The following is a 12,519-nucleotide window of genomic DNA, read 5'->3' on the forward strand; positions in this document are numbered from 1 at the left end:
ACTTTTCAATAAAAATAATTGATATTCAGTACATTGCGCGTTTTGTTTAGAGTTCTTGAAGTAAAATGTTTAAAAATACGCAATGAATAAGTCTGCACGTTTTGTTTTCAAACTGTTATAGTTTTAATATATCTTGTATGGAACATTCTTTCAAATTAAAACGATTACATGGCCATGACTTTGAAAATTATACCTCTGCGATAGTATTTATTATTAAAGTCTTATGTAATCGCAATTTAGTAGTTAATTTATTATCAAAGTTGCCTTGGACTTAACTTATGTCCGGTTTCTGAGGCACATATAGCGGTAGTTTATCTATTCAAACTGTCATATTTAAATGAGCTAAAACGCTATTGAATACATAAACTACCGCTAAATGTACCTCAGATACCGGGGGCTGATCAGCCAAAAATGTCTCGATCGACGTCTTCCAAAAAGGTCAGGTGCGTAGTACTCGTAACCGGTGGTCCTGTATGACAACATGTATGGATGTGAATGAAGCAAGGGAAGTTTTGTCAAGTAGCGTCCTTTAATCTCAGCCTATCTCTATGGGAAAAAGGCGTGATATTATGTATGTATGTGAAGTAAATACGAAATATTATGCGTCACTATGTCGTGATCGTTGGCATCAAATAAGTGTATCAATCTAAATAAATTTATTTTTCACATTATTCACGAAACATGTTACATAGCATTAGCATTTTGGATAAACCTTTTACGATTATATAGTTATAGTTTAACCCATTACTGTCCCACTGCTAGGCAAGGGTCTTCTCCCGTAATAAGAGAGGGGCTAGGCCTTGAGTCCACGGTTGCGATTACTTTAAAGTTATTTGATCTGTTGACCCGAAAAACAATTCTTATATCTTAAATGAAATACTTATTTAAAGAATAATAAGTATTTTCACTTCTCTGGCAACACCTAACCATCGTTTTCAAGGTCAAAATCACTAATTAACACCTTTAAAATGTTTAATTAAAAAACTAATATGTATGTAAAACATAATCAATTATTAATTTTTGGTGCAAAAATTAAATTTCGTCACATGACATCATTAAAATAATTAAGTAAATGAACCGTTTGTTTCGTGTATTTATAAGTGCGTGTGTTGTGTGTGGGTACACTCGTGGTACACGTGACATCATGACATCTAGACTGCATCTGTTGCTCGCCGCGACCTGCGCCCTCGCTCTCGTACAACTAGCGAGCGGACAGTCCACAAACCCGCAATGTGTCGCGGCTCACTGGGGTAACTTTGTTTATTATATCTAGAAAAAAGCCCATAAATATAAGCCTTTTGCCAGATATTTCTTATTTTCAAAGATTTCTTAGCGTACATAGAGCAGTGATAGACGAGTGGTATATTTAATTTGGTCGGGGAAAAAGTCTTTCCGCATTATAGTATGTATGAACTTGTAATAAAATCTTTTCTCTACACAAAAAAGCTCGATATTTGGGTACCTCACGAGCTCACTGAAAGAAACCTTATGAACCGTGTACTCATTTGTGATTCTTGAAGCCAAAGAGATGTTTATTCACGTTCATACATTGTATAGGTACATACTATAATGCGAAAAGACTTTTTCCCCGACCTAATATAAATCTTTTGCCATGTATTTACTTGAAAGTTTTCCAAGATTTCTAGCATGCATAGAACAATGATAGCCGAATGGTATAAGTTCGTACCTCGCACGTAAGTGGTTGCAACTTACCTTACTAACTTGAACCGGAGGCAACACACCAATGACTTTTCAAAGTTATATGTATTATTTAATATGTATGTATTAGAAATATTTATCTCTTGTGACACGATGAAAGAAAACATCGTGAAAACCTTGCATCTCTGAGAGTTCTTTATAAAAGTTCTTGAAGGTATGCTAAGTCCCCAACCCACATTTGGCCAGTGTGGTGGACTCAAGGCCTTACCCTTACTGCCTGGCAGTGGGACCATCTATATTACGGCTACTTTTTCTTTCTTCACCAGGCCATCCTGACACTACGGAAAACTTTGGCGCAGTGACGATACCAGCTGGTCTTCGCATCTATCGAGCTAAACTACCGGTGAGTACATAGTATACATTGTATCACGCTTGGCATCCCTGAAAGTGTATCGACCAGCGACTTTATTTGACACTAGCTGACCCGTGCAACTTCGCTTGCATCACATAAGAGAGAATGGGTCAAATTTTTCCCCGTTTTTGTAACATTAATTACTGGTACTCTGCTCCTTTTGGTCGTAGCGTGATGATATATAGCCTATGTCCTTTCTCGGGTATCAAAATATCTCCATACCAAATTTCATGCAAATTGGTTCAGTAGTTTAGGCGTGATTGAGTAGCAGACAGACAGACAGAGTTACTTTCGCATTTATAATATTAGTATGGATATACATTACTAGCTGACCCGCGCAACTTCGCTTGCGTCACATAAGAGAGAATGGGTCAGAATTTTCCACGTTTTTGTAACACTTTTTTACTGTTACTCTGCTCCTATTGGTCGTAGCGTGATGATATGAAATATGCTTTTTTTTTCACGAAAAATATTCTTAAAATTATTTATATCTCTTAATATAACGAAGTCGCACTAAGGCATATCCGCCATTAAAACAGTTGCCATGACAACGGAATTTTGTTAATTTAATGCCATTATTATATTGATTATTCGCGACTTCGTTCGCCACCTGAATTTTCCCGGGAAATGCGTGATTTTCCCGGGGTAAAAAGTAGCCTATGTCCTTTCTCGGGTATCAAAATATCTCCATACCAAATTTCATGCAAATTGGTTCAGTAGTTTAGGCGTGATTGAGTAGCAGACAGACAGACAGAGTTACTTTCGCATTTATAATATTAGTATGGATATACCTTATATCACGTTTATCATACTCGAAGGTGTATCGACCATCAGCTTTGTTTGACATAAAAAGTAAATACATCAATCAATCAATCATTGGCCTGTGTCCATCTATTTCAAATGATTCAGGTTGCAGTTGTCACTCCCGCATAGGCCTTTTAAGTCACGAACAAAGATGTTCCCTCATTACAAGTAAATACATACATGCATACATAAAATCATGCTTTTTTCGCAAAGGGGTAGCTAGAGACCAAAGAATGCCGCTGAGTACGATCCTTACAAACTTCCCTTATTAGCCTTATTCAGGTCCATACATTAAATCGAAATATATATAACTAAAAGGTTACTGATTGACTGACATAGTGATCTATCAACGCACAGACCAAACCACTGGACGGATCTGGCTGAAAATTTTCATGCAGGTAGATCTATCTCCCAAGAGAATAAAATAGGGGATGAAAGTTTTTATAAAAATTTTGCCCTAAGTCACAAAGACGGCAAAAGCTAGAAATAAATAAATTTTATTTTAAAGGTTAAGGCTGGCTGTCGAGTAATCGGAGTTCACGCAATCGTTTGCGACACGAACCGGCCTAGAAGCGTGCGTATCCGCAACAAAGATGCCATTGTCATCCGCGGAGGCGCTATCCGAGGTACCGGAGTGGTGTACTTCACTGCTCGCTGTGAGCCCTCACCGACCCCAAAATCTACAAACTGGGGAGAATCTTACGGCCAGGAGCCTTGGAGAAGGACTGCTGACGAGTCTGACGAGGGAGAGCTGAATAATGATGACCCTGAATGTCAGTAAATTTTAATATAACGAATAGTAAAACAGATTTGCTAGGGGACAAATGTTCTGCAATACGGGTCTTTAACGTCGTGGGATGAAGTGCGATCTTTGCTCGTCATTATAAGTAAGATTTACACGAATTACTAAACCGTTTAATTTGTCAAAGGTTTAGACTGATGTCGTGGATAGATTTTGCCAAATTGACCGTCTAAATGGCACTGCAATTCGGTCGCAAGTGACCTATGCCACAAGCCCCAAAGTGATCAATGTCTGTAGCTGGAATCTCTACTACTATCGACTACCGACAACCGGCTAGCTATCGAGAAATCTTGCACGAAAATCTGATCAGCGCCTCTAGCGGGCGTTGTAAGAATTATCTTGACAGTACATTTTAAATGTCAAACTCTCGATACTCGATGGTTCCAAATGTAGAAAATTGCGCTACTGTAAAATTACCAACTATTTCAACTCTCGTAGGAACACCTTTTGCTAAACTATTTCGAAAGAAATAATTAAGTCACATATGATTTTAGTCACCTGAAAGAGCGATCTATGAAATTTGGGAAGTGAAAATCGCACGGCAAAATATTACCTGTGTAAATTCTGAACTTATGACGCGCGATGTCGCCAGATACGACAAGCGACATCTTTACTTGACATGTCGCCGACACATGTTGCGCAACATTTGTCCCCTATTGTATCTGTTTAATTCAATGTTTAAACATTTAGATTTTGTGATTGGTTTCCAGTTTTTGTTCCAGCTATTCGTTTTAGTTTCGATTAAATTTTATGTCAATAAATGTGCTAAATTCTGTGATTGTGTATTTATTTTTAATTTACCTGTTTGTGAAATAGAAGCGTAGGTTACCATTGCGTCGGGAGGTCGTGGGTACGATTCCCAAACGACACAATTATTTGTGCGATCCACAAATAATTGTTTCGGGTCTGGTTGTACTTTATGTCCGTTGTTTGCATGTTTGTAAAAGTCCCCGCGACACAAGAGCAATTCTTAGTGCGGGAGTTGTCTTTATAAAAAAGCACAAAAGCACGTACGGTTCGGCAATATTTATCTAACAACAAAACCAACTTGACTCACTTGTTCGGCTTGTGCCGATCGGGTTCATCTACACATATTCAGATTTGCCAAACTGTAGACATTTTAAAAAGCTATTAAATAAACTGCGTCATTATTATTCACAATAAATTTAATAAAAAACTAAGAAATTTTTAATTCTATACCAATATTTACACTTTAGATACGCAGAGGTATACAACATACAGAAGTAATAACATCAGTGACTCGGCTTATACAGCTGACGGTGGCCTGTTTGATACACATACTAAGGGTCTCAGCACACATATGGGATCGGAAAGGGATCGTAACCGTAACGCCTTTCGCCTCGCTGTTAACCTACCGTATGCACGTAACGAAAGCGTATCAGCAGCGCCTGTACGTCAACTCGGCTACGGCTAGGTGACACCGCGCTTACGCCTCGCTTATGGATATTTTCTCACTTCTTCAATAAGTTTCTCCCTTTGCATCGTTATTTTGTGTTTGAATCGAACTTAAAATTTTAAATAAAACATACGCGCAACACGAATGAAATACTCCTTGCGAATGGCGGCGTCTTTAGCAGGCAAGTCGCGGGAGGGGAAAGGGGAAAGGATGGACGAAGAGAAGTGAGCTCGGGTACGGAGAGACGTAAGCGCGGGGACGGAGAGACGTAAGCGCGGGGACGATGAGCCGTAAGCGCGGGAATTCAAGTTCAGAGCCTGTTCCGAGGCGAGGCGATTACGTTATTATTCCGATTAGTGTGCGTTGCAGTAGGGAGTTTAATACAAACCATTCTGAACGGCTCGAGGCGATACGGTGACGTTCCCTTTCCGATCCCATATGTGTGCTGAGACCCTTATTTTGGAAAAAAAACTCAATCATCAATAGTAATTTAGATAAATCCCACATGCGAAAGCTCTCTACTAAGTTATAGGACTATAACTATAAATAATTTAAAATATAAACGGTATTTTTTCCGGCAAAGGATTACAAAATGCTGTTTAAAATATAAACGGTATTTTTTCCGGCAAGGGATTACAAAATGCTGTACCGAAGACTATTCCTGGCAGAGTTAGTTCTCCTGTACGTTGTATGAACACTTCCAAACCTTTGATTAGCGTGAGGTTAGGGCTTGTGTCGTAGTCACAGGCGACTATCTGGCCGCCGACCAGGATCCCACACCGACTTGGTGTCTGCAGAAAAGAAATCTTTTAACTATACTAATATTATAAAAGGATAACCTGAAGGAAATTAAAATTGATGGAAATATAAAGTTGGACAGCCTTTGTATTGAGGAAGGCTACGACTATTAGGAGCGGACCAGCAATGATAAATGTTTTGAAAAACGGGGAAAATTATGACCCATTCTCTCTTATGCGTTACATGATTTGAGGCGCCCATAGCCAGTTGCGCTCACCGGTAGGTAAACGATCTGTGGGTTAAGTAAAGCATTGTTAACTAAAGCATTTCATAGATGGGTGTCAGCATAATGGTATTTGAATTGGACGTCTCCATGCTTCGAAGCGTACGTAAAGCGTCGGTCCAGGTTGTTGTTTATTAAGATAACAGTCGTTAAGCTAACGGCTTGAACAACTTTCACACTAGGTTGACCACTAACCATACGACAAGAAAAATAAAAGTAGCACCGTGTAAAATACTGGTATCCAGCTGCAGAGGTGAGACTGGAAGCCGACTCCATCATAGTTGGAAGAAAGGCCAAGCTTATGATAAAACGTATCGCCAGACATGACTAGTTATTTATGCAGGAGTTGTCTTTTTATTTAATAATAAAACTAAATAAAGACATGTTGTGAATTATTCTTACTTCTCTTTTAAAGTAGAAGTTACGAAGTCCACGCTCCAGATACTCCGGTGCAAGTATGTATGTTCCATTTGTTTGTCGTCCTGTTAAATTAGTTCAACAATATATTATTGGCGCACTGTAGATATTTGTCTTTAATAGACCAAATATAAAGGTCTGTCAGCTAGCGACCACAACCATTAATTCGTGGTCAAACGTAAAGATATACACTGCCTTAATTATTCCGTAATATTATTTAAATCTGCAACTGAGGGGGGATGAGGGGCCCAATAGAAACAACTGTCTTTGAGTAGCATAAGCTTAAGAGCCCCGCTTCACTAGGACGCCATGGCGGCGTCGCTGGCCACGTATCCAAGCAGTTAGTATTAGCTTTATTTTATAACTTTTAAACTCTCGGGTTGCATGTTTAACATATTAGGATTAAATAGGTTACGGGAATTAATGCGAACACGTAATTTTACATTGAAATAAACGTTTCGGCGCAGGGTGCACTCGTCGTAGTCTCAGGCTGAATAATTTATTTATATTACTTAACAATAAATCATTTTGTTGTTTTGTACCTACCCCAATGAACCTCCCCGCACTGCGCCTGTCCGCTCGCTAGTTGTATGAGAGCGAGGGCGCAGGTCGCGAGCAACAGATGCAGTCTAGATGTCATGATGTCACGTGTACCACGAGTGTACCCACACACTACACACGCACTTATAAATACGTTCTCATTTAGACTAACAAAGACACGGAACGAATAATAATTTTGCACACTAGATAATAAAGTCTATTTATTTCAATTGATTTGAGATCATTTGAAACGTAATAATTTTTTCATGGACACTTTAAAATTAGTTATGCGTTACGTTCTAGACTCATCATCGCTTAGCCTTTCTTCCAAACTATGTTGGAGTCGACTTCCAGTATCACCGGATGCAGCTGAATACCAGTATTTTACATGGAGCGACTGTCTATTGGACCTCCACAACCCAGTTACCTGGGTTATAACACGGTACTCTTCGGCAAGACTGGTAGTCAGACTTTCAAGATTCTGACTACTGTTAACGACTGTCAAAGATCTCCGAAATTGACAGCCGGGGCCCAGAATTTAACGTGAAAGCTGAAGAGTTTATTTGTTTGAACGCGCTATTCTCAGGAACTACTGACCGATTTGAAAAAATATTTCAGTGTTAATAAGTCCATTTATCGAGAAAGGCTATAGACTATATATCATCACGCTACAACCAATAGGAGTAGAGTAGCAATAAAAAATGTTACAAAAGGGTAAAATTTTGACCCATTCTCTCTTATGTGACGCAAGTGAAGTTGCGCGAGTCAGCTAGTTCCGGATAAAAACGGGGATGAAAGTTTCTATGACAATTCTGTCGTAAGTCACAAGCCACGCGGACAAAGTCGCGGGCAATAGTTGGTAGAGAAAAAAAGACAAATCACTGTAATATTATGTTTATTAACGCATTACGAAAGTTTCACGAAATCACGAACAATATGATGTGGCTAACACTTTTCCGGGTTGTTTCAGCTCGCCCTGCCTTTTTATAACGAGTGTAGAGGTGCCTTCGAAGTATAAGATCGGAGCCTTATCATAGTCACATGCCAAAGCCCTCGTACCGACTACCTTGCCGCACGAGGATGGAGGTGGCTGGAAAATTTTCTCATATTAGGTCGGGGAAAAAGTCTTTTCTCTACACAAAAAAGCTCTATATTTGGGTACCTCACGAGCTCACTGAAAGAAACCTAATGTTAAAAATAAATTCTTGAAGCCAAAGAGATTTAATTACAAGTTAAGATAATTATTTCTAATACACACATAACTTCGAAAAGTCTTTGGTGTGTTGCCTTGGGCTCGAACCTGCAATCCCTCGCGTGGGAGGTACGAACTTATACCACTCGGCTATCACTGCTTTAACTGGTAACATTTAATTTGTTACCAAATTGCCTATTATCTACGCTACATATAGCTATGTATACATATGAGATTGGGGAAAAAGTCTTTTCGCATTATAGTATGTATGAACTTGTAATAAAATCTTTTCTCTACTTACACAAAAAAGCTCGATATTTGGGTACCTCACTAGCTCACTGAAAGAAACCTAATGAACCGTGTACTCATTTGTGATTCTTGAAGCCAAAGAGATTTTATTACAAGTTCATACATACTATAGTGCGGATTTGCGAAAAGACTACTAGATACTCACCGGTATCTTTAGTTTAAAGTCACCTTTTCCAGGTCTTAGAGGTTCCGGCGGGTAATTATGCACTTTTTGCGATCTTATACCTGTGGAAAATGCAGTTTTAACGCATAAACTCTCATGGCTTAGTTAACAACAATCTCTGATCGATCTCTGAGGTTAAGCTACGCTTGCCGAGGTTGTTCTGTGGATAGACCATCTCATACATATCGAGTTCCTCCGTGTTTCGGAAGGCACGTTAAATGGTCCCGGCTGTCATTATCAAAGATCTTTGACAGTCGTTAACAGTAGTTAGAAACTTGAAAGTCTGAAAGTCGGTCGAAGGGTATCGTGTTATAACCCAGGTAACTGGGTTGTGGAGGTCAGATAGGCAGTCACGGCATGTAAAAGACCGATATTCAGCTGCGTCCGGGGAGTCTGGAAGCCGACTGTCCGCTACATGTACCTCAGAAACCGGGGTAAGTCGTTATACTAAGAGATTCTAACCAAAAATAAAATAAAAGTATTCACCAATGGACTTCTCTTCGCATCTGTCCTGTCCGCTCGCTAGTTGTATGAGAGCGAGGGCGCAGGCCGCGGCAAGCAACAGATGCAGTCTAGATGTCATGATGTCACGTGTACCACGAGTGTACCCACACACTACACACGCACTTATATACATACACATATAATAACCGTTTTATTCATCGATTAATAAACAATACAATTGATGATTAAGTGTATAAATATAAATAGGTTTAAATATATTAAGATAGTTACGGCTTTGCTATCAAAATAATTAATACGCGTTCCACTGAGTGTTTAGTAAAGAGTTGTTAAGGACTTTGTTTAAGAAACGCGTAATGAATAAGCCTGTAGTTTGTTTGTGTCAAACTGTTACAGTTATAAGATATTTTGTTTTGATGTTGATTACATTATTTCAAATGAAGGAGATTATATGGAAATGACCTTGAAATTTCTCCTGTTAGTTACAAGCCTGAAGTACACGGTTCGTGGCTGAAGAATGTATAGAAAATTCAGAATTAAGAACATCAGTGATCAGCGGGTTTCTCCAAGAATTTACAACGAAAGCTACTTTATATAAGAAGTAAATTGAATTTAACACATGAATGTCCCACTGCTGGGCGAGGGTCTCCTCCATTGCGACAGTATCACAATGGACCTCGAAGATGGCACTACTGCTGTATTTACATAGACAAAGAGATAGAAGGCGACCTTGGCAGTCGGACTGGCGGCCGAGTGAGTGAAACTCCATGCATCAGCTTAGCCTTTCTTCCAAACCACGTTGGAGTCAGCTCCCAGTCTCATCATAAGCAGCTGAATACCAGTGTTTTACATGAAGCGACTGTCTATCTGTCTCTTCTCCAAGACCCAGTTACCTGATTTATAACACGATATCCTTCGGTAAGACTGGTTGTCGGTCTTTTAAGCTTCTGACTACTGTTAGATACTGTCAAAGGTCTTTGAAAAAAGGTTACCGAAGGGTATCGTATAACCCAGGGAACTGGGTTGTTAAGGTCAGATAGGCAGTCGCTCCATGTAAAACACTTGTATTCAGCTGTATACGGTAAGACTGGAAGCCGACTCCAACAAAGCGTGGAAGAAAAGCTAGGCTGATAGTTATTTATATTTTTATAAGCTATTGGACCTCCTTAAATAAATAAATATTTTAAGAAATAGAGAAAAAAAGGCAATTCTGTGTAAAATGTTTATTAACGCATTTTTAAGATGAACAATACGTAGTGACGTACAACTTGACCGATTTTTGAAGATCTCCCTTCCTTTGAATCATGAGGGTAGAATCGCCTTCGAAGAATATGACCGGAGCCTTCTCATAGTCACATACCAGTGCCCTCTGTCCGACTATCGGACCACACACGGATGGAGGCGACTGGAAAAAAGGTTTTACAAATAAAATGTAATAAATAAATATCAGAAAGAAGAAATAAGGAAGCAGTGATAGCCAAGTGGTATAAGTTGACACCTCCCACTCAAGTGGTCGCAGGTTTGAACCCGATGCAACAGGTGGTCGCAGGTTCGAACCCGATGCAACACACCAATGACTTTTCGAAGTTATGTGTGTATTAGAAATTAGCTGACTCACGCAACTTCGCTTGCGTCACATGAGAGAGAATGGGTCATAATTTTCCCCGTTTTTGTAACATTTTTTACTCGTACTCTGCTCCTGCTGGTCGTATGCGTAATGTTATATAGCCTATAGCCTTCCCCCATAAATGAGCTAACCGAAAGTAATTAGATTATCCTACTAATGTTATAAATGCGAAAGTTTGTGAGTATGTGATGTTTGTTACACTTTCACGCAAATACTTCTGAACCGATAACGATGAAATTTGGTATGAAGGTAGCTGAAGACCCAGGATAACACATAGGCTATCATAGCTAGCTTTTTATCCCGGGATTTTTTATTAAGATCGGGATTTACACGGGAAGGATTTCCATCCGGCCTTAGTACGAGTATGTAACTAAATCGTCGATCTACGCTACATGTAGCAATCACTATGGCCTATTACTTACCGGTATATGTATTCTCCATTCAGCTTGCCCAGGTTCCAAGTCTAGCGGAGGAAAATTGTACGCTTTACGAGATCTCGAGCCTGTAGAAAATGTGATTTTAAAGCATGATATCTCAAGATTTGTATCAACCTTTCCGTTTTTTTCAAAATTTCCAATTTTTTTCCAAATATATAATAATAAGTATATGATATAGAGCAGTAATAGCCGAGAGGTATAAGTTGGTACCTCCCACGCAAGTGGTCGCAGGTTCGAACCCAAGGCAACACACCAATGACTTTTCGAAGTTATGTGTGTATTAGAAATAATGATCACTTGTTCCAACGGTGAAGGAAAACATAGTGATGCAACCTTGCATGCCTGAGAGTTCTTTAAAACATTTGAAGGTACGCAAAGTCCCCAACCCGCAGTTGGCCAGCGTGGTGGACCTAAGGCTTAACCCCTCCCTCATTACGGGAAGAGACCTCTGTCAGCAGTGGGACAGTAATGGGTTTTAATTTATTTATTTCCAAAATATATGTAGATACTGTAAGCCTTCAGCGTAAGCCTTCGGGTCACTGATGTCCTAAATTTAGATTTTTATATACCTCCTAGAGCGACAAGACAACCGAAAACAAAATAAAAGTATTTACCAATAGACTTCTCGTCACATTTGTCCTGTCCGCTCGCTAGTTGTATGAGAGCGAGGGCGCAGGTCGCGGCGAGCAACAGATGCAGTCTAGATGTCATGATGTCACGTGTACCACGAGTGTACCCACACACAACACACGCACTTATAAACATTTACCGTTGCTACTTTTAAGTCAATAATAATGAAGATTCGTAACTAAATGTAATTTTTCATAGCCGTAATTGACTATAAAATCTAATTGATTTGTTTTACATACTTATTTTTTAATTCGAAAACGGCGTAAGTCCCCTTTCATTGCTTACATGTTATACCGTTTTTGAAACGAAAACTTGTTAGTTGTTATTAGTTAGAATATGTTGCCGTGGAAATTTGTAATTTAGAGAGACTCTAAATGGAAAGGCGTAGAATAATAAAGTATTTAATGTTGTTTAATTATTCGAGACTGTTGTAGAACGACGCAAAATCTAATATATAAAATTCTCGCGTCACAGTTTTCGTTGCCATACTCCTCCGAAACGGCTTGACCGATTCTCATGAAATTTTGTGAGCATATTGACTAGGTCTGAGAATCGGCCAACATCTATTTTTCATACACCTAAGTGACACATTTTTTTTATATGGCAAAGCAACGTTTGCCGGGTCAG

The 12,519-nt window shown here is 39.2% G+C and overlaps 4 protein-coding genes across 4 annotated transcripts; 1 reads left to right on the forward strand and 3 right to left on the reverse strand.

Annotated features, from left to right (window-relative positions):
* Positions 1–1,090: 1,090 nt before the first annotated feature.
* On the forward strand, positions 1,091–3,810 carry LOC142985186 (uncharacterized). The gene is made up of 3 exons (XM_076133203.1): positions 1,091–1,250; positions 1,986–2,062; positions 3,384–3,810. The coding sequence occupies exons 1-3, from the start codon at positions 1,145–1,147 to the stop codon at positions 3,654–3,656; spliced, it is 456 nt and encodes a 151-aa protein (XP_075989318.1). The 5' UTR covers positions 1,091–1,144; the 3' UTR covers positions 3,657–3,810.
* Positions 3,811–5,570: 1,760 nt separating this feature from the next.
* Positions 5,571–7,232, reverse strand: LOC142985260 (uncharacterized). Its single transcript, XM_076133324.1, has 3 exons — positions 7,079–7,232; positions 6,518–6,597; positions 5,571–5,885 (listed from the first exon to the last, which is right to left on the reverse strand). The coding sequence occupies exons 1-3, from the start codon at positions 7,170–7,172 to the stop codon at positions 5,694–5,696; spliced, it is 366 nt and encodes a 121-aa protein (XP_075989439.1). The 5' UTR covers positions 7,173–7,232; the 3' UTR covers positions 5,571–5,693.
* Positions 7,233–7,950: 718 nt separating this feature from the next.
* Positions 7,951–9,380, reverse strand: LOC142985212 (uncharacterized). The gene is made up of 3 exons (XM_076133247.1): positions 9,223–9,380; positions 8,719–8,798; positions 7,951–8,162 (listed from the first exon to the last, which is right to left on the reverse strand). Exons 1-3 carry the CDS (start codon positions 9,377–9,379, stop codon positions 7,998–8,000), a joined length of 402 nt encoding a protein of 133 aa, XP_075989362.1. The 5' UTR covers position 9,380; the 3' UTR covers positions 7,951–7,997.
* Positions 9,381–10,406: 1,026 nt separating this feature from the next.
* On the reverse strand, positions 10,407–12,036 carry LOC142985218 (uncharacterized). Its single transcript, XM_076133256.1, has 3 exons — positions 11,877–12,036; positions 11,248–11,327; positions 10,407–10,603 (listed from the first exon to the last, which is right to left on the reverse strand). The coding sequence occupies exons 1-3, from the start codon at positions 12,025–12,027 to the stop codon at positions 10,436–10,438; spliced, it is 399 nt and encodes a 132-aa protein (XP_075989371.1). The 5' UTR covers positions 12,028–12,036; the 3' UTR covers positions 10,407–10,435.
* Between the last annotated feature and the right edge of the window lie 483 nt (positions 12,037–12,519).

This window comes from Anticarsia gemmatalis, chromosome 29 (genome assembly GCF_050436995.1).
Source record: "Anticarsia gemmatalis isolate Benzon Research Colony breed Stoneville strain chromosome 29, ilAntGemm2 primary, whole genome shotgun sequence".
Lineage (NCBI taxonomy): Eukaryota > Metazoa > Arthropoda > Insecta > Lepidoptera > Erebidae > Anticarsia > Anticarsia gemmatalis.

Coding starts and splice junctions, on each gene's coding strand:
- LOC142985186 (XM_076133203.1), top strand. CDS start 1,145: ATGACATCTAGACTGCATCTGTTGCTCGCCGCGACCTGCGCCCTCGCT. Junction 1,251..1,985: donor ATGTGTCGCGGCTCACTGGG/GTAACTTTGTTT, acceptor TTTCTTCACCAG/GCCATCCTGACACTACGGAA. Junction 2,063..3,383: donor TCTATCGAGCTAAACTACCG/GTGAGTACATAG, acceptor TTTATTTTAAAG/GTTAAGGCTGGCTGTCGAGT.
- LOC142985218 (XM_076133256.1), bottom strand. CDS start 12,027: ATGTTTATAAGTGCGTGTGTTGTGTGTGGGTACACTCGTGGTACACGT. Junction 11,328..11,876: donor ATGTGACGAGAAGTCTATTG/GTAAATACTTTT, acceptor CATTTTCTACAG/GCTCGAGATCTCGTAAAGCG. Junction 10,604..11,247: donor AATGGAGAATACATATACCG/GTAAGTAATAGG, acceptor CCTTTTTTCCAG/TCGCCTCCATCCGTGTGTGG.
- LOC142985212 (XM_076133247.1), bottom strand. CDS start 9,379: ATGTGTATGTATATAAGTGCGTGTGTAGTGTGTGGGTACACTCGTGGT. Junction 8,799..9,222: donor ATGCGAAGAGAAGTCCATTG/GTGAATACTTTT, acceptor CATTTTCCACAG/GTATAAGATCGCAAAAAGTG. Junction 8,163..8,718: donor ACTTTAAACTAAAGATACCG/GTGAGTATCTAG, acceptor AAAATTTTCCAG/CCACCTCCATCCTCGTGCGG.
- LOC142985260 (XM_076133324.1), bottom strand. CDS start 7,172: ATGACATCTAGACTGCATCTGTTGCTCGCGACCTGCGCCCTCGCTCTC. Junction 6,598..7,078: donor GTGCGGGGAGGTTCATTGGG/GTAGGTACAAAA, acceptor CTAATTTAACAG/GACGACAAACAAATGGAACA. Junction 5,886..6,517: donor ACTTCTACTTTAAAAGAGAA/GTAAGAATAATT, acceptor TCTTTTCTGCAG/ACACCAAGTCGGTGTGGGAT.